The sequence below is a fragment of the Lytechinus pictus genome, chromosome 1 (assembly GCF_037042905.1).
Source record: "Lytechinus pictus isolate F3 Inbred chromosome 1, Lp3.0, whole genome shotgun sequence".
Classification (NCBI taxonomy): domain Eukaryota; kingdom Metazoa; phylum Echinodermata; class Echinoidea; order Temnopleuroida; family Toxopneustidae; genus Lytechinus; species Lytechinus pictus.
In genome coordinates this window covers 5,765,185-5,785,671 of record NC_087245.1, presented here as the reverse complement: position 1 = coordinate 5,785,671, position 20,487 = coordinate 5,765,185, and the positions used below count along the sequence as shown (strand labels likewise).

The 20,487-nt window shown below is 35.4% G+C and overlaps 1 protein-coding gene across 1 annotated transcript; it reads right to left on the bottom strand.

The window, feature by feature from the left end:
- Positions 1–179: 179 nt before the first annotated feature.
- Positions 180–16,813, bottom strand: LOC129254318 (putative leucine-rich repeat-containing protein DDB_G0290503). Its single transcript, XM_064112008.1, has 11 exons — positions 16,690–16,813; positions 12,055–12,126; positions 10,305–10,412; positions 9,333–9,407; positions 8,108–8,282; positions 7,223–7,431; positions 6,489–6,548; positions 5,402–5,617; positions 4,859–4,999; positions 2,400–4,472; positions 180–1,025 (listed from the first exon to the last, which is right to left on the bottom strand). Exons 1-11 carry the CDS (start codon positions 16,750–16,752, stop codon positions 789–791), a joined length of 3,429 nt encoding a protein of 1,142 aa, XP_063968078.1. The 5' UTR covers positions 16,753–16,813; the 3' UTR covers positions 180–788.
- Positions 16,814–20,487: the final 3,674 nt, after the last annotated feature.

The window sequence follows — 20,487 nt, the reverse complement described above, 5'->3', positions numbered from 1 at the left end:
CAATTGCTACCTGGAACAAATTTTATATCATTCAATGTAAATGTTATTTATCAACACAGCTTAAATATTTTCAAAACTAAAATATTCATATTCTTGGTGTTAACTAGTATTTGAAAAATGTTGGTATATTACATTCTGATTTGTGTTCAAAACACATTAAAATACTGCTTTTTCATTTTGGGAATGCCCCTCTACGCGTCGATTTTTATATTGAAAGTATTCAATATTTCTCCACAAATTATACATGTATAATCAAATGTAAAATAGATGCAATACATTACGTACAACATTAAACATGTACAGAAAAAAAATATTTAAAAAACTCAGATTTTGGGGGGTGATTTTAAAAATACACTCTTGAAAGTGCAATGAAGTTATTTTTATTGAGTATGTATTTGGCATACCAGGTGGAAATTAATCTTCGTTTAATTTTTGATATTTATACTAAATATTATATTTTTCAACTAGATGTTGTCCTTTTTTTCATCGTAATAAAAATTAAATATCAGCATGAGTCAGAACACAATATGAATATGCAACAAAATAAGTTTAATGTACGTTTGATGGATCAAGGCACATCGAGCTTATTTAAATTTGTCATCTATAAAGTTAATATTGTACGTAATGTACTACATGTATTTTGCATTTAATTATATCATTTATAATATGATGAAATACTGAATAAAGACTTTCTTCGAAAAAAAGGAATAAATATACGGGAACTTTAGTGATTATTTCCTTACTTTATTAAGGTATGTCTTCTTGGATAAGGTGGAACAGCAAAGTGGTCATTCCAATTTTGCCCTTTTCAACCGGTCCTTCTTCAGAAAATTTTGGATACGATTGATCTGGCTAGCCACATCATCTGCCATGTCTTCCTCGCCTTCTTCATCTGAGAATAGACTGACGTCTCCACCCGCATCTCCGGCACCTCCATGAACTTGGTCTATGACGATAGGCGGTCGGTTTGGAAAACTGAACGATAAGGTAGGGTACTTTGAAACCTTCGTAGTTGGTTTGGGATCCTACAAGAAGAATCGCAAAGTTTTTCACCCAAGTGCAGATTATAATTACAACTCACAAAGAGTTAAACTAGACGTCGAGAAATTTATCTTTGAATTTATGCTCATTAGTTTAATTATTCCCCTTTGAAATCATACGTTTGGTTAAAAAAAAAGGAAACAAAAGCCCGGGTGGGTGTTTCATAAAGCAACTTTACGAACGACTGGTGTTCCTTTCTTGAGGTAAATGTTTCCGTTTTTGTCTTGGGTGTGTTTGTTTTAATTTGAGTTCTTCGGAATGTTTTTTTCTTCTTCTTTCCGCATCACAATACATGTAGTGTGGAAAGTACTTCCATCAAATTAATATATCCTTGTTTATATCAACGCATTAAAGGGGAATGAAACCTTTGGAACAATTAGGCTTGTGTCAAAACAGAAAAATCTAAGAATAAGAACAAAGAAAGTTTGAGAAAAAATGGATAAATAATGAGAAAGTTATGAGCATTTGAATATTGCAATCACTAATGCTATGGAGATCCTCCAATTGGCAATGCGACAAGGATGTGTGATGTCACATGTGAACAACTTTCCCTTTGATGGACTATAAAATACCCCTAAATGTTTCTTTTTTCTTATGGTGATACAAACTCTTTATCTATGATGTATTCTTTAAAAATCTGTATTACATGCCCTCCTATAGAAATAACACATGATCTTCTGATAGATGTGATAAAAGAGGCAGTTTAAGTGAAATATATACTAAAGTAATGGGGAGAGTTGTTCACAAGTGACATCACACATCTTTGTCGCATTGCCAATTGGAGGATCTCCATAGCATTAGTGATCGCAATATTCAAATGCTCATAACTTTTTCATTATTTGTCAAATTTTTCTCAAACTTTCGTTGGTCTGTTTCTTTGATTTTTCTGTTTTCACACAATCTATCTTGTTCCAAAGGTTTCATTCTCCTTTAAGAAAGCATACAAGTTGCATAGGGTTATTTGTTTACTACTTTCAAGCTCCTAAAACAATAATACGACTTGGATATAGACTGTATATAAAAAAAAAATGAGACTGATATTTTACAATTATTTAACAAATTTCTGACAATTGTCGGTAGTCACTTATTGAAGAAAAATGTCCCTTTTGTCTTATTACCTTATCCGGAAATCATGTAAAATTGCGTCTCCATCGTTACTTTAAACCACTTTATAGTTGGCCTAAGTTTAACTAATTTAAAACAACTACGCCATAACGGGGGTCATGGAAAATACGTGCACAGAGATTAATCACAAATGCATGGATTCGTTCATATGTAGACTTGTTCAGTGCTCACGGTTTTAGTCGCAAGTGAAGCCAATAGGTGAGAAAATTGGGGATTGAGATACATGTTCCTACCTGCTTGGATAAAGTTTTCTCTTGGTCTTCTCCGTTAGATTGTTTGTCAAAGATGGGTCTCCCGGGCCTTGGCACAGCTTCCTGAATTTCAAGGGATCTATTATTGGATGCCTCCTGGGTACACTCTTGAGAAATCCCAAAAGATTTTGGTACTGTACACTTTTGATCAATCGATGTGACTGTGGACGTCAAAGATGTTGCACACACAATATGACAAAGCGATTGATGGAGCTGCTGGGCTGACGAATGGCAGTGTGAATACGGTACATGCGGCGTTTCTGTTGCGATGTTGATATTTTTAGTTGGTTGCATTCTCAACGGATCAAGATCCTTCCTTGATGAGTATGATGTTGCTCTTCCAATCATGTTGGTCCTCATTATGGCTGGAGATGACCAAGTCAACCTTGTCTTAGCCAGAGAGTAACTTTGACGGTCATCGGTGTTGCTTGGAGTGGACACTGCTTCCGAGTCTGAATTGAGAGGACAAGAAGCCATATCCGAGGGAGATAATGAAGACTTAATAACAAATGGAGGACTTGACAACTGATGCAATGAAGTTGCCATCTTCTGTTTGGATGTTTGAAGGCAGGTAGGATCTGTCGTGACAGGAGAGAATTTTCCTTTCTTCCACAAGCTGCTGTAGTTACCTGATCCACAGAGACTTGTAGCTGGCTCAGGTTTTTCATGTACATCTCTGGAATTATTACCTGAATATGAACTGCTGGTACGCTGAGCACCTTGGAGCACAGTAGTTTCAGAAAGAGAATAATTTTCCACTGCAACTATCTTATTTGTATGCTCTGCCTCTTTGGTTTCAGGCACTTCATCTGCTTCCGTCAGTACTGAGGTCAAAGACGACGTGCTTTTATTTGCTATCTGTTCAATTGGTTTTGCTCCTTTTTGGTAACTCACAAGGCTCTTCTGACCAGTCTCGCAAAGAGGTGAATTAATTTTTCCTCGTTCAGTCTGTACATCCACTGACAGCATACTTTCGCTTGAATCAACAGCATCTTTCTCACATCCACTCAAATCTGCTTGGTGCATTTCTTGATTTTCTTGCCCTCTGCAGCACGCAAGTTTTTCTTCTTCGTAGGTGCTGGGTATAAGAATATCTTCATTGCAAACCTCAACCTCATCCAGATTTCCCAATACTGCAGATGTATCAGTAAGCAATTGTGCTTGGTTAGCAGTACCTTCTCGTGTTTTATGAACAGTATCAATATCTATCATGCGTGATGTCTTGTCTTCCTGCACCGGCGAAACTTGTTCATTGTCCACGGGCAGGATATTTTCTGCATCGTTGCCTGTCTCAGCTTCAAGTAGTTTATCATCCGTACGTGCCTGAGAATCTTCAATATAACTTATTTTGGCAGGACCTTTCAAAGTCTCTCTGGATGCATCGAGGGAGACCGTATTTGATATTGTTTTCCTCATTATCTTGATTTCATTGCCATCCTGTCCTGGTTCGATTGTTTTCAGTTGAGAATCCTCAGCATTCGAGTGCAGCTCTTCAGTCAAGTATCCTGTCTTATCCAGAGTACCTGGAGTAACCTTTCTCTGAAATTGATGCTGATTAATGCCTTCTTCTGCTGACATCCCATGTACGCTAGATCTATCATATTTGCCTGTTGGGTTCTCCATCAGCATCACTGACACATCTCCAATACGTCTGTCATCCTTGAAGTTATCTGATGAGTGGTTATTAGTCTCTCGCACATCCGCATTATCATTTGTGCATTGTGTATTGTCTCCATTAAGGCTATCATTCGTGGGTTCTGGCACACTGGCAGTGATATCCTCTTTTTGGTTATTCCTCACCTCTTCTTGTTGCATTTTCTGCTCTCCTATCACTTGGGCATCTTCCTTTATTTTTTGTTCAATCGTTTGCGATTCTACAGTAATCTCCGACTCTTGAAATGTTTCTGCAGTCTTGGGATCCGTGGCACCTGTCATGATAGAACTTGCATCGAAATTGTCCAAATTGGTGTTTGAATTAGTCTGACTTTCGATGTCACTCTTGTGAATCGGGAGCTTCATCTTGTCTAATTCGGCAGACGAGGATTCTAGCTTCATCTGCATTTGAAGAGATAATAAAAACTTTAGTACTCCTGTCTCGAAAGCGCAATTAAGTTTGGAAAAAGAAATAAATTCAAAACACAAAAAGCATCGACATGATCCAGCGTTTTTAAAGGTAGCTCAAATTTTCATTATCTAAAAAGTTCTCCGACTACCACATTACAGTATGTCGAACGTTTCTTTTTCATAATTAAGTTTTGTAAATCTACAAACATATAATGCAAATACTTCCTTGTAGGTACTAATGTAATATTGCTTTTTTATTGAACACGTAAACTGGTTACGTTAGGCATAATAGATATCAACAAAGCTCACATCAATATGCAAGCGTAACAAATTATTGATAGTATTAAAATCTTCTCAAATTTAATGTATCATATTACCTTCAAATCTTCCATTTCCTTTGTAATGGCATGATTTTTAGATGCCCAACTGGCGTTGATATTTTCAAGATTAAGCACAGTTTTCCTAACTTTACTGAGGTCGTTCTTCATCTTTTCATTTTCCTCTTCCAGTCTAAGGACCTGTTTAGGGACATAATGATCAGTGATACTTGATTACCCTAATGTCCAAGTTTAATTAACTAGGTACAATGATAACATTTGAAAAAAAAAAACATTGGTTAATATTTCAATGTAGACAATGCCGCCGCCACCATCGAAAAAGCGAGCCCTATAATCTCGCTCTGCTATGCAGGCGAGACAGAAAGAAAAAAAAACACAGTTTATACATTAATTTTTAATGTAATTTTGGAATATGTAATATGTAATTTTGGGGACCTGAGGACTGAGGGACAACATTTAAACAAGTATAATTTCTATCAAGATATTTATAACTAGATTCACTTTAGCATATTTTTGGGGGGGTTTCTTTTCTTATTTAATTTTGTATCTAAGAGTATGCTTATGGTCGTTTACAATATCTACCTCGGTTTTTTTCTTGGAGTCCCGTTCATTCATAACTTGGCGTAGCTCGGCGATTTCTGATTTTGCTCTTGAATGTCGCTCTGACACATCGGTATTTTCTTTCATTAGCGTGGCTATTTGGGTTTCTTGCTGGGTAGTTCTCTTTTTGAGCTCGTCGGTAGATGTCATAAACCGTTGCAACAGGTCTTGGCATTCTTGTAACTGTGCTTGTGTAACCTAGATAAAAGATAAGTTCAATATAGAGTTTATTGCAAATCAACATGATATGATGATGCAGACAATGCTTTCTCTAATAATCATATTCATACACTGTAATCCTAACAATTATAATGATAAATGCAAATGATAACAACCATAACAATTATGTTATTACCAATAAAAATGAAGACAGTAAAATTGATAACGAGATATGAAGAAATTGGTAATGATTAAAATAGCACATGTAATGTTATTAATGAATAACAATAAAACCTTATTAAAATAAATATTGCACGTTAATTAGGTACATATTTTAATATCTTTGTTTCAAATTTTCACTTTGCTAAAATATTATTTAAATGGTATTTTGGGCACATATTAACTAACATGACTTTTTCGTTCGCTAGCTTATTATTGAAAAATGTTCTTCGAACCGGTCTACTTTCAATATGAACTACGTATAATAGAGCGAAAACAAAGACAAGAGCAACAGTGGAATTAGCGACATCAAACGTTTCGAGGCAAAAAAAGAAATTTTCTTGAGGTGTGGGGATATAGAGTGGCAGTGCAAAGTGAACCACAGTTGTAAAAATTTGGAATAAGTACAGTTTTCTTCTTCTTGTATCTTATTGAATATATAATCCTGGTTAGTGGAATTATGGGTTGGTAAGGGTGTGTGGGTGTGTGTATGCGAGGGTGGGTAGGTAATTGTGGGTCTGTTTAGGAGGGTAACGATAGTGTGCTGTCTGTGAGAATCAGTTTAAAAGGCTATGACTAAATGATGAGGAATGTTATGGTTTAGTAAGCAGAATTGTTCTATGCATCAAATATAGTTTAATCTAACTCAATTTTGTAACTATGCATATTTGGAAAATGAAATTAGTACTACCTGATTAGCTCGTCTACCCTCCTCATACTGAGTCTTCAAATCTTGGTTTATAAGTGCAACCTGTGGATGGATAAAAATGGAGGGGAGGACTTGGTTTTGACGACTTCATTTACATACTAAATCAAGTTTATAAAAGTGAACCATGGACTGGTTGAATATCATTATGTTGACTCATATGAATTACATGGTACAAAAGAAAAATGAATACATCATTGGACAAAAATCAAAGTGCGAATGGCATTCCGTGGCCACGTAGTATCGGATAATCGCCTTCCATTCTCTGTAGAGATTAGAACAGAATTCTTACATTCATATAGAAAGTACGTTCAAAACACATTTTTATAACCCAACTAACATGCAAATGGTTCAAGTGCCATTACCCTCACTCATTTCTTTAAATAGATAAATTGTGAAAGTAGTTCATCAAACATTTCAGACGTATTCCACTACCAACAAAAAACACTGATATTAGTGGGGTGCCATTATTCTTCGATTCTTTTAACACAACAAAATGCTTAAGGCGCTAAAGGCACCAATCGTCAGTAGACTGTATGTAGGCATTATTCCGGCCTTATTGGTCGCCATCCAGGTGAAGAAGCGTGTCATTAAATATCCTGCTCCACCTTGAAAAGCTGGGGTATCATCCGGGGGTATCATTCATATCGGCAACATGACAGGGGAAATGTTACGCTGAAAAACATATTTCAAATCTTTACGTAGCATTTTCTTTTTACCTGTTTCAATTCTTTGGTTAGTTCTTCTATCTGTAATTCGATCATCTCCCTCTTGTTGCTCTCTTTGTCTGGCATGCCAGTGACATGGGCACGTAGCTTTATGATGTCTTGTTGTTTCTTATTAAGATCTTCTTTCAATGAGGATATCTCGCAACTCTGATGAATGTTGGTTGCTGTTAACTTCATATTCAATACACCAGCTTCACTGACTGTCAAATTAATACAAGGATAGGTGTGTTTTATTTGGAGGAAGACACCAACATGACAACCAGGGCCCCGTAACACAAATGTTAGCGATTGATCATACGCTTGATCTTTACGATTGATTGTACAATAATGTACATTGTAGTCTATGGAATCAATTGTAAAAAAATGTTATACGATCATTGCTAAGTTTTGTGTTACGGGCCCCAGGAGTTAGAAAGTGGGTCGTTGAGTAAAATGTGTCTGAGAATTTACTGTATAGAAAAGCAGTAATGAAATGAATATATCTAAAGCGTATTAGTTTTTAAATGTATTTAATTGGGGTGAAAAACCCCTGCAGTCCCTGGCACCTTGTACAATCAACAACGCCGGATATTCTTTCTTAGATAACTAATAATCAGTAATGACCAATCTTGAGCAACTTAATTTCACGTCCACGAGGGCCACGTATATCTACTCCAATGATTATGCACAAATGAGCAAAAAGGTCCATCATTAACCACAAAAAATGGGGGAAATCTCAAGTATCATAATTGACCTTTTAACTCATGATCCTAAATATAATCAGATCATACATGAACTGAGTTTGAAGTTGGTCCTTCAAACAGTTTTTTAATTATCGCAAAACATAATCATTGTCATTTCAAATCCTGAAATGGCCTCTTTTATTTTCAAACATACCTTCCCTTTTAAGGATGCCCAGTGCATCCCTATAAAATGTCATGTCTTTTTGAAGACCCTTGCATTTATTATCGATATCTAGCACCTGTTCAGCATGTGCCGTCTTATTCCTTTCCTGGGTTTGGAGTCTGTGTTGCAGCTCTCGAACCGTTTTATCTTGGTTGTACTTGGACAGCTAGGGTGAAATCAAATACATAAAATCTAGTTCACTTGTTATGCCTACTTTGGGTTATGTAAGGAAAACGGTTTCCCAAATTTACAATTTTAACGGGAAATCACTGACTGAAAATAATATGATTTTAATAATATAGCTATATATTAACTCGTATTTTCATCACAATGGAGGAAAACGTAGCGGAATGATGTCACACCCTCCCTTTTTTGAAAATTTATATATGTCTCTATATGAAATCTTGAATCTATCCTTTTTCCACTTGATCTTGTAGGTTAATCATAAATCTAACAATTACAATGTGTGTGTGTGCGCGTGCATGTGAGTGTGTCTCACATGAAAATTAAATCACACCATTGCTAGAACGGAAAGGCAAATCTTTGTTCTAAATTAAACCTAGACTTCTCGTAATAAGAGCAATATAGCAACTTTCCATGGATGAAGCAATAGCGAAGCTTGCCTTAGTGACTTTAATATATAATTTCAAATGACCCTCAATCATCTTTTTATCAGTAGCGGTATTTGAGGGTATCGATGATGTAACATAGTCACCATTCTTTTTTTCAGAGCTGCCAACCTGAACAACTTTTCAGTATTTTAAAAACTGAAAATCAGTATTTTGATGAGGAAACAACTATTTTCAAAGATATACCATAGAAATGGCATAGGACAACATGAAACTGATGATTTTGACATCAGTATTTTGCATGAAAAAATAAGTATTCTTCGCATTTTTTTAGTAGACCTACTGATTACAGAACTACTGGGCAGCTCTGTCTTTCCAATTATATAAATGAAGTGAATCAAATTGAAATAAATTATTTAAGATTTAAAAAAAAAAAATACAGTATGCTTGGGTATTTGCAAAAATTGCCATGTTGTGCAAGATACCGTTTTTCAGAATCTATGCGAATTTAAAGAGGCAATGATTTTCTTGTTTATATCCGATTTAGGTTTTTTCTTTAATGGTTTTATTTTGTCCAACTGAAGTAAATACTAGGGGAGGAAAATAATTTTGATAATAGAAAATATTGTGACACAATAAATACATACCTCTAAAGCTCTGACCACTTCTTTCATTGTTTTTATTTCCTTTTCCCAGCCCTCTACAGCCAACTGAAGTTTAGACTGGAACCAGGAGGGAAAGGGAAAAGTTAAAAATAGCAAAATAAGTTGGACTTTTTCACCATCCCACCCCCTATTAAGTGCTAACTCTGTACACTAAATTTGATTTGCTGCTGTAATAAAACTGATTTATTTTCATCTGCATAGCCATGTGTAAATTCTCAGAGATTACATTGATTAATGGGATTTGTTGAATATAAAGACCCGAAACTACCACCAATAGTACTAGCTAGCCGAGACCTGCACCTCCTAAGCATCCAAGTTGAAACAAGATTAATACTAGTACTATGATCATGTTGAAATGAAACTTCACCCTGAATATAAGTTGGTTCTAAATAAAGCAGAAAATTAAAAATATTAGTGAAGGATAGATTGAAATTTTATTATATGAGAGTTATGAATTAAAGTTAACAAGTTGTGACGTTATCAGAGCCATCAGTGCGAGCAGCTACACTTTGTATCATGTAGTTTATATTCTCATTGAAGGAGGTATGAAATGATGTGTGTAATGGTATATCGCCCTCAGAGATAAAATTCACTTTCATGATTCCAGAAAATTTCGCCTTTTTAAAAACTCAGATCACACGATTTGTGACATCACAAAGTCAAAACTTTTGATGAAAGTGGACTTTATACATTCACATTTCAATAAACCATATATGTGAATGTATTGACGCAGTCAGAAAAGTGGCGCCTGACTTTATTCTGATGTGTATTTAATGCAAAATTGTAAGCCGTGAGCCTTTTAAAAGCGTTCATTACAAGACTTTTGCTCCTTTCCTAAGTAATTAAAAAAAAAAATTAAAAAAAAAAAAAAATACGAATGACAATATCGAGATCAAATACTAATACTTCTACAGTCTTTCCCAATCAATTTCGATTTTCCCCTTATTATCTCACCTTTTCAGATTCAAGGTGTTTCATCTTATCATCCGATGTTTTGCTCAAAATGTCCTCAGTCTCTATATGTTTGTCTCTTAGAGACAGAGCCATGAGAGCTTCCTCTTCCTTCAATGAAAATTCAGACTCAAAATGTTAGGTTACACAGTGGTGTGAGTGATCAAAGAGAAAAGAGCTGGGAAAAAAAAGCTCAAAAGTGTTGAAAAAGCTGAAATTGAAAGCGCTCCCAAACTTTGTACAAAGGAAAACTAAAGTGAGCTGAAAATCAGACGAAAACATAGCTGAAATCGTCCAAAATACTTAACTCTTCACAAACCTCATTACAATAACATCAGAAAAGAAAATATATAATATCTGCATGTTAGCTGATATAAAAGGAAATCAACTTAAACTTGTCAGCTTAGATTAAGAGAAACCTCATATCATAAATTGGATGTGTGGGAAAGCGATATAAATTTTGTTGTTTACGGGCAGAAAAGAAAATTCACCATGCCTAACAAAAAAAAATACATTCCACTACAATTTTGCATCTTATAAAAAATAGTTACTTCCGAAATAGAGGAAGTTGGAACTTATAAAACATTCAAACATCTTTGTATACCTGTGCAGCGATGTAGTTAATTGAATATTCAGCAGTTTTTAGCTCGACGAATGAGCTAGAATCATTTGTTTACCCATGAATATCTCATGAATATCAAAATGACATCAATACTGAATATTGATCGAATGGTATGAATCAAATAGTTTGATAATGAAGTCAGTGAAACAAACCATATTTCATTCTACCAAAACCAGTTAATTATTACTAATTTGCTCAACGATTTTTTTTTTACTCAAAATAGCAGCTTTATTATACATTATGAGCAAAAGAGTTAATTTTATTGGTGATTATTAAGACATGCTACGGACAAAATTCTCAGTATGTCAATCAAGATTCGAATCATTCTCATCATTAAAGGGGAATCCAACCAAAATAAAAACTTGTTTTTATAAGAAAAAGAAAAATCAGACAAGTTGATAGGTGAAAGTTTGAACAATATTGGACAAACAACAAGAAAGTTATGAATTTAAAAAAATTGTAAATATTGGTAATCACTACACTCATGGAGACTTCAAACTGGCTGCATATGGGATGTCATAGTGATGTAAGGCAAGGACTACTCTTCCATGTACTCCAATACATATTATGGCTAAAATGTCATTGTTCCCAAAAATTTTATTTCAAATTATATTTTTCATTCATGAGGACATTAAACAATATACCACCTGGGTTATATTTAGATTACTGCCCCAGGGGAATGGGTACTTAAGGAGAAAACCACAAATCCCTGATAATAAAGTACATGGCCTATGGGAAAGTTGTCCTTGCCCCTTGTCATAATTTACTTACCCAGTTGCCAATTTGAAATCTACATACTACTAGTGATCTTAATTTTAAAGCAGCTATAACTTTCTTATTGCTTGTTCGATTTCTTTCAAACTTTCACCATTCTGTTTAATTTATTTTTTTTCCTTCCCAACACAACATTTTATGGCTAATGCTGGATTCCCCTTTAATGCTTCTATACAAATCTGTCAGAGTCTAAATTCAGAACTGTGTAATTTACAAGATATTTGAGTGACTCCAAGTTTTATTTTTATTCTTTAACATTTATCATAATCAGGCGTTTCATGTTTTGAATTATGCTATTTTTAGAATTCTTTCTTATACTGTCTACACCAAAGCGTCATATAGTATATTTTTTCTCACCAATTTTCTCTCTTTGTCATGGCATTCGTTCACAAGTTGCTGAATACGATCTTCGTTCTCTGTCACTTCAGCCTGTATTATTTTTTACCCAAAAAAATATTATATACCGGCATCAGGGAAAATGGGATTAAAATGAACAAGATTGAAAGAAACAGAAAATGGAAATAGAGAATCATCGATTATATAATCACTACTTACCAGGCTTAGCTTTTCCTCATTTGGCTAGTAATTCTGCATTTATTTTTGAAGATATGTCACTTTTTCTCAGTGACTCGTTATGACATATTGGATATTTCTGACCTCACTACACTTGTCTGGACCTTTGCACAAAAACACTACTCTTGTGAAATTTTAAAGCGATTTTCATGACAAGGGTGTTGAAAAATATAGGATTAGATATATTCCGCTGATGCTCATGAACTTTTTTTTCTTATTGCTTATTCATATGGCATTTGTTCATTTGTTAGGATTATTAGCTTTCAGCACACATGGAATGGAGGATATAATTGATCCCAGGGTTAGCGTAAGGATATTTCGATGGGGGGGGGGGCAAGACAAACTAAAGGTGACACTGTTTTTTTTTTCTCTCAATTTAGATGTAGAGACATTTTACACAGCCCACACCTAATATTTTGCACCCTTCTCCCATCTTTCTTTCCCTTTACAACTATTTTTTCCTTCTCCTTTTACCCCTTTCTTTACAAAAATTGAAAAATAATGTGGGAGGTGGTTGCCTTATTTACCAATTATTTTTTAAGGATACATTTGGTCTGATCACACAATAACAAATAAAGAAAATATGAATTTCCATCGTTATACATCTTTAATATGAACAAGTGGAACGCCTCTGGCAGTCTCGCCTGCATTACGCGATTTGATATAGCAGCAGTGCTCACTTTGAAAACAGCCATTGAATAATTATTCACAAGAGAAAACATTCATATGATAATAAAATAATATGTCCATTGACCCAAAATGACCTTTGACCATGATCATGTGATCTAAAAGCCCCTCACACCTGACCGATTAATGTAGGCGGACGAAGGGTGACGAATGGGAAAACGCCAAATCAACGAATTCATATAAAATTTCCGTCAAATCATGCGATCAGTAACTAATGTAAAATCTTATCAACGAACGGTAAGCGAAGGATAAATATGACATGCGGAGGACATCAATTTTTCGGGTCACCTCTTTGAGTAAATTGCAGCCGAAGGCGAGCAAAGGGTTGATATAACCCAATAAGACGAACGAACAGTGAGCAATGGTTTGATATGACGTGCGATTAGAAACGAAGACGAGGGAATAGATCGGGCGTTATTGTACGGTTGTGTCATCGTGTTGCTTCGTTAAGGGTTCTTTCGAGATCGGTCCACTTTGGCAAAAGCGCGATGATGGACTATGCGCGACAATAAAACACGAACGATAAACGAACGATTACCGCATACTAAATAAAAGATGCGAATTTAAACAGATGACCAACGATTTTTCAATTCGTCGGGAAATATTAAACGTGTTCAAAATTTCCGCGCGAATGTGAATAATCGCCGCTGTTAGTTCTGAAGTTGTACGAACCCAAACACGAAGGGTAAATATGATTTACTATCAGTTACCGTTGAAAACGATAAAAAAAAAAGCCTTTCGCCAGCCATCGCAAGGCATATTTCAGGCAATTCGGTTAGGTGTGAGGGGGGCTTAAGATGTGTGCAAAACAATACTTGATTACCCTTATGTCTATGTTTCATGAATAGGCTCAGTATGATCGGTTAAGGGTTAACATAGAGGTGATTTTTTTTTGAAATTTTCCTATCAAAATTGCTTTTAAGATAATCTTTAATATCTTAGGTTTCAAAGAACTCAGTTTCATGAAGATTGATGATCATTCTGAAAGTACTGGAATATACAATTTTTTCATGGGGTGCTGTAACCTCTCATCACGGACGGATATTTTACTCAATTCAATTTACTCTAGTTTTGTTGTTTTCAAAGTTACTCTTATTTGGTTTGCATATTCTAGCACTCAGAACATTAATCTATCATCAAACATAAATAAGTAGAAAAAGTTACTAAATTTTTGTTTCAATTTGCAGTGAAAATGGTATTGACAATTATTCGGAACTCAAATACATGAGGGCTGTTCATGTTATGGGGTGTCATACCCAAGGATCAGCATCTTTTAGATTTATTTTAGTTAATGGACCTAGAGTATAAAGCATCTTTGCTCATTGATCAAATAGATGTTGAGTTGGTTTCAAGTAGTATTCTGTCATTTGAAAAGAAGACAATGTGCATTAGATAATTCTTTACATTCGATTTTGACAAGAACTGTGTTTAAAGCAATCATATACTGTCTAGATTATACAGTGCGTCTAGCATAGAAATCAAGTTGCTACAACTTAAATCAAGTTGTATCAACTTGATTGAATTTGTAGCAACTTGATTGTGCAACTAATACTGTTTAATCATATTCAGAAATGTACAAATCATCAATATATTAGCATTTGTTCTCCCCCCCCCCCATTAAAAAAAAAGTAATAAGAACTTCTTACAAGGTACTTTCAATGTATTTTTATTGTGTCCGTCCTTGATGGAAAATATTTGCAATTTTCTCAAAAGTTTGATATTGGTCTAGAATTCAATATGCTGAACATAGAAGCCATACCTGAGTGTTACTTGCATTAACAATTATTGGTTAATAGTAAGCTGTTTAGATAGAAACTATAAAAATGTACAAAAATTCTGAAAACCACATTTCTATCTTGTCTGTCCGTGATATGGCACATTTAGTGGATACTTATGTTTGTAGGTTACCATGGCAACAAACTTTTTACATCATTCGGCATACTTTGTCCTACCCTTCACTATAAAACACAAAGGAACCTTGCTTATCTTATTCCTAATTTGTTACAAGCCTTTAAAATTTTCAAAATCTATCAAATGTCCGTCCGTGATGAACCGATCACGCTCTGAACTAGATCCATAAACTTTTTAAGTTATGATGCCAAATCAACAAATACCCCCAACATGACCAAAGTTCATTGTCCCTAAATGACCTTCGACCTTGGTCATGTGACAAGAAACTCACACAGGATGTTCAGTGATACTTGATTACTCTTATGTCCAAGTTTTATGAACTAGCTCCATAACAAATTTAAAGTTACGATGGAAATTCAACAAATACCCCTAACATGCCCAAAGTTCATTGACCCTAAATGACCTTTGACCTAAGTCGTGTGACCTGAAACTCGGGCAGGATGTTTATTGATACTTGGTTACTCTTATGTTTTAAGTTTTATGAACTAGGTCTATATCCTTTCAAGTTATGATGACATTTCAAAAACTTACCTCAGGTTAAGATTTCGATATTGATTCCCCCAACATGGTCTTTTAAAGTTCATTGACCCTAAATGATTTTTGACCTTAGTTATGTGACCTGAAACTCGCACAGGATGTTTATTGATACTTGATTACACTTATGTCCAAGTTTTATGAACTAGCTCTATAAAAAAATGAAAGTTATGGTGGAAATTCAACAAATACCCCTAACCTGTCCAAAGTTTATTGATCCTTAATAACCTTTGACCTTGGTCATGTTACCTGAAACTCGGACAGAATGTTGAGTAATACTTTATAACCCTTGTGTGTAAGTTTCATGAAATATGATAATATAAAGTTATGATGACATTTCAAAAACTTAACCTTAGGTTAAGATTTCGATATTGATTGTCCCTACATGGTCTAAGTTCATTGACCCTAAATGACCTTTGACCTTGGTCATATGACCTGAAACCAAGGCAGGATGTTCAGTAATTATGTCCAAGTTTCACGAACTAGGTTCATATACTTTCCAAGTTATGATGTTATTTCCAAAACTTAACCTTAGGTTAAGATTTGATGTTGACGCCGCCTTCGAAGAAGCGGTGCCCACAGTCTCGCTCTGCTATGCATGCGAGACAAAATGAGAAATTATAGCTGTATTGATTTTTTTTCACGTTCGACTGTTTGTGGGACGGGACTTTTCCATCTTTTTTTCAAATTATAACAATGTATGTATTCACTTCTGATAATCAAAGTCCCATCTTGTTCTTAGGTGCTTAATAATTTCCCTTTTGCCTACAATTATTGAATTTTCAATTGGACTATCTTTAAATATCATTTTCTTTCAGGAAAATAACAATAACAAGTAAATATGAAATGAATCACGAATATAAACAATGAATGAACTTCTATTTTCTGAAGGAATATGTCCACTTTTTACATAAAAATGACGAACAATCATATCTGTGTACAGTTCAATTCTTATTCGTACTGTTCACAATTATTCAAGATTTTATTACAGGGATTATTTTTTTTGTCTTTGAAAGTGTTTTTTATTTGACAGTTGAACCTAAAATACGCAAAATCTTCTTCAAATCCTTTGTATCACCCTTTTTCTGGAATTCGGTGAAATGTTGATTCAAATGCCATCCCTTAAAATGCTGCCCCTTTATTTAAGACCTTTAGACATACGACATTCAACTTAAACTGAAAGGCAAATATGACTGAGAGGGCATATAGACCTAAATGATATATATATACATCAATTATCATTATGTGAATAAAGGAAGGGAATGTGGATGAAATTGTTTTACTTACTCTGGTAATCTTCAGTTCTTCTACTAGTTCCATCAAAAGATCTCTTAACTTCAAAATATCCATCGCGCATTCTGTTCTTCCTTATGGTGATTATAATCTCGATGACATCAGATGATCAAAACTGTTCTTATAGATCAAATTAAGATATAAAAAAATATTGAGGGAAGAGGGCATTACTGACATAAATTTATCTGCATCAAACTGCCATAATTCAATCATGTGAAAATTACAGTCCTTTGATTAAGAACTAGTCCTACACCGAGTGAAACATTATCCCCATTTAAATCCTTGAAAAAGGTTTCAGCTAACCAGACATCAGTACTCTCCTCTACATAAGCAGAATCCGCATCATCATTTTCAGCTCTACGAGTCTGAGACCTAGTGACAACACAGTCCGGGAAAATCGCTGGAAAATCTTCCTGCAACAATTAAGTTTCAGCTACCTCAACCGGCTTCTCCGAAACCACTAGACCATCTCCAGCCAAGTCGTTACCTAACAAGAAATCAACCCCTTCCATGGGTAATTCTGGAACGACACCAACAGTCACAGGACCACTAACTAGGTCACAATTTTAAGTCGACCTTATGCAAAGGAACCGACATGAAATTTGGGCCAATATCTTGAATTAAGACTTTGGCATTCTCTGAACTCTCCTGAGGGAGAGCCAAATCCCCTGGCACCATCAGGGACTGTGCAGCCCCTGTATCCCTAACGACCACCACCGACCTACCAGCAGCACCAGCCGAACAAGGGGATACCTCACCATCATACAAGAAGCTTCTAAAGCTTTCATCAACCTGTTTGACTTTATCAGCAAAAAAACAGAGAAATACTCTCAACATCGAATGGGCTCTGATGGGACAAACTCCATCGAGGGAACACTTGTTTGGTTGACAAAACCCATGTCTTTCTTAAATTTGGTTGGCATTCCAACCAATTTCCAACATTATTTTTTTTAATGTCCCAATTTATGACAATGAGTACAAATTTTGGAATTTCGACCCTCGGACCTTTTGGTTGATTCTGTGTGCCCACGAGGCTAATTCTTGTTGTTGTCTTTGTCCTTGCTAGCATATTTCCCTCACCATGTTTATTGTGGGATTCAAATGACCCTTTACCTTTCTTCCTCCAATAATTCTTGAAAGGAGGCCTATCTCCACTACCTTTATGTGTAACCTCAAATTCATCAGTTACTATGGCTGCTTTACTGACTTCAGTAACTATATGGTCATCTAAGTGAGATTTAATGCCAAAAGACTTTTTTTAATTCTTCTAGGAGCACAACTTTCCTAAGGTGAACCAAATCTTTGTCAACTTTCAGTGATGTACAACTTATCGAACATCATTTCTTGTTCTCTAGCAAATTCAACATAAGGCTGGCCTGATTGTCTTTGCATGTTCTTAAATTTATGTCTGTACGCTTCTGGTACCAACTAATATGCATTGAGAATTATTTATTTTACTGTAGCATAGTCACATGACTGCATTTCAGAAGGCGAAGAATAGACTTTTGCAGCCTTTCCAACATAAACACTTTGGAGAACAGTCCAGTATTCCTCAGGCCAATTCAGTCTCTTGGCCACTTTTTCAAATGACACAAAATATGTATCAACTCCCTCTTCATCACATTTTGGCAGAAGGCGAATGTCCTTCGCCACATCAATGTCTTGTGGAGATTTATATTTAGCAGAGTTAGTATTTGCATGAGCTAACTCAATTTCTTTCAAATTTAACTATTACTCCATCTCATTTTCTCAATTTCAATGTTTCTCTGATTCTTTCCTTCTCAAGGTTTTCTTTGATTTTACTTGTTAGCTAGTCACATGAAGCTTACAGAGGAGTCTGAAACTTCTGTCATGTTTTCAAATGATGCTCAGATTCAACTGGCAAAATTTGAAATGGAAACAAAAATCAAAGAGAATGTCGAGAAAGAGAAAATGATTTTCTTTTGATGATTTTCCATTTCAAATTTTGCCAGTTTAATCTGAGCATCATTTGAAAACATGACAGAAGTTTCAGACTCCTCTGTAAGCTTCATGTGACTAGCTAACAAGTCAGTTATCTCTGCCTTCTTTAAAGCTGGGGCTAGAGATACACCCAAATGATCACAAAGTGTTGTCAAATTGCTTTTTTTCAGTGACTTCAAATTATCATCTGACAATTCTGTCATTGCAAGAAACTCGTTAACATCAAATGTAGCCATAGTGGAATAAACAGAAATACAAGCAAATAATAACCCAACATATTTACAACTTTCCAAAAGTTTCGAAACATGTTTTCAATTCGAATTGGTTTTCGTTTCAAATTGGCTTTTCGTGCAAATTGGCTTTTGTTTCCCGGACAAGCCCCCCAAATTATTTGTTATGATACTGCAACAAATAACAATTAAAATTTAGTTTTAAATTTGATTTCCTTTTTTTTATTACAGGAAATAGATCAATCATACACTAAACAAAACAAAAATAATAATCTTACATCTCTTGAAGTGTCAGTTCTGATTAGTCCACAAATGTATAATCCAAATAATTTATATAGCCAAGTTGGCTGGCAAAGGTTCCTTAAATTAATGCCCACAATGACTGGTGCGTGACGTGACGTGACGGGTGGACGTGTTTTCTGATTCTCTCTGATTACAATAACAAATATAGGATAAAAATCGTGATTTTTCAGGATTTTCAAGTGACATGTTCGAAGTATTGCCACTGGATATTATACTGATCTGAAATTTCGACTAACAATCATTGGATTGCACCAGTTTTGGGCGATTGATTCTTGGGATTCAACTTCAATTTTCGCGCCAAATTGTTTTCAGCTATTGTGAGTGCACTGCACTGACGCGATCGTCGCCGGCGCGGCCGGAGACCGGACCCAGCCTTGACAGCTCGCCGAGACTTCGGGGGAAGATATACAACTTCCGTTTTGATCTCCAGCCGTCAAGATATATCATCATGGCCAAAGATAAAGCTGATCCACAAGATCAAAGTAAAATTAGCAAAATCCAACAAAAATTGAATAAAATTTCACCATTTGGAAAGAAAGAGGAAAATAAAAAAAGCGTTGAAATAACCGACGCTAAGTCCTCTCAGGATTCAGAACCAGATCATGAGCCTCTAACCGAGGCTAGTACTACCCGGGCTAACACAAGCAACTCAAGCAGAGATTACGCTGGAACCACTCGACGAGTTATTCTTGCTGATGATGAAGGTAACTCCATACCAGATTCTGCGACAGCATCGCAAGTTGCTAAAGCAAAGAAACTGAACAAGTCAAAGAAGGCAAGTACTAACGTTAAAACAGATCAACGGAAGATAAAGGAGAAGCTGGGTGAGTGTGAAGACAAATTTGTATGTAATTACTGTAATAAAGTGAACATAAAACACATGATCGAATGTGAAGCCTGTGAAAGCTGGTCATGTTTGGATTGCCAAAAGATGTCTCTCAGAGTGTATGAGATATTTACTGTGGAGAAAAATAGAATGCATTGGTACTTATATTGCACCTGACCTCACTCCAAACCAGAGAAAACAGAGAAAACAACTGATGTCAGAATTACATCAAAGAAGGGCTGAAGGAGAAGAAAACATCGCAATCCGCCATGGAAAGATTGTTACATTGAAAGACAAAAAGAAATATGGAAATGCATATGACATCAGTCTGTCGGATCTAATGAATGGACAGGTGCCCAAGAAGCCGGTAAAGTCAAAGGACCCAACCTTACCACTGCATGATAGCCAAGATAACATCTTACCATCACAAGACACTGATGTCCAAAATGAAGCCGAGCCTGCACAAACAAA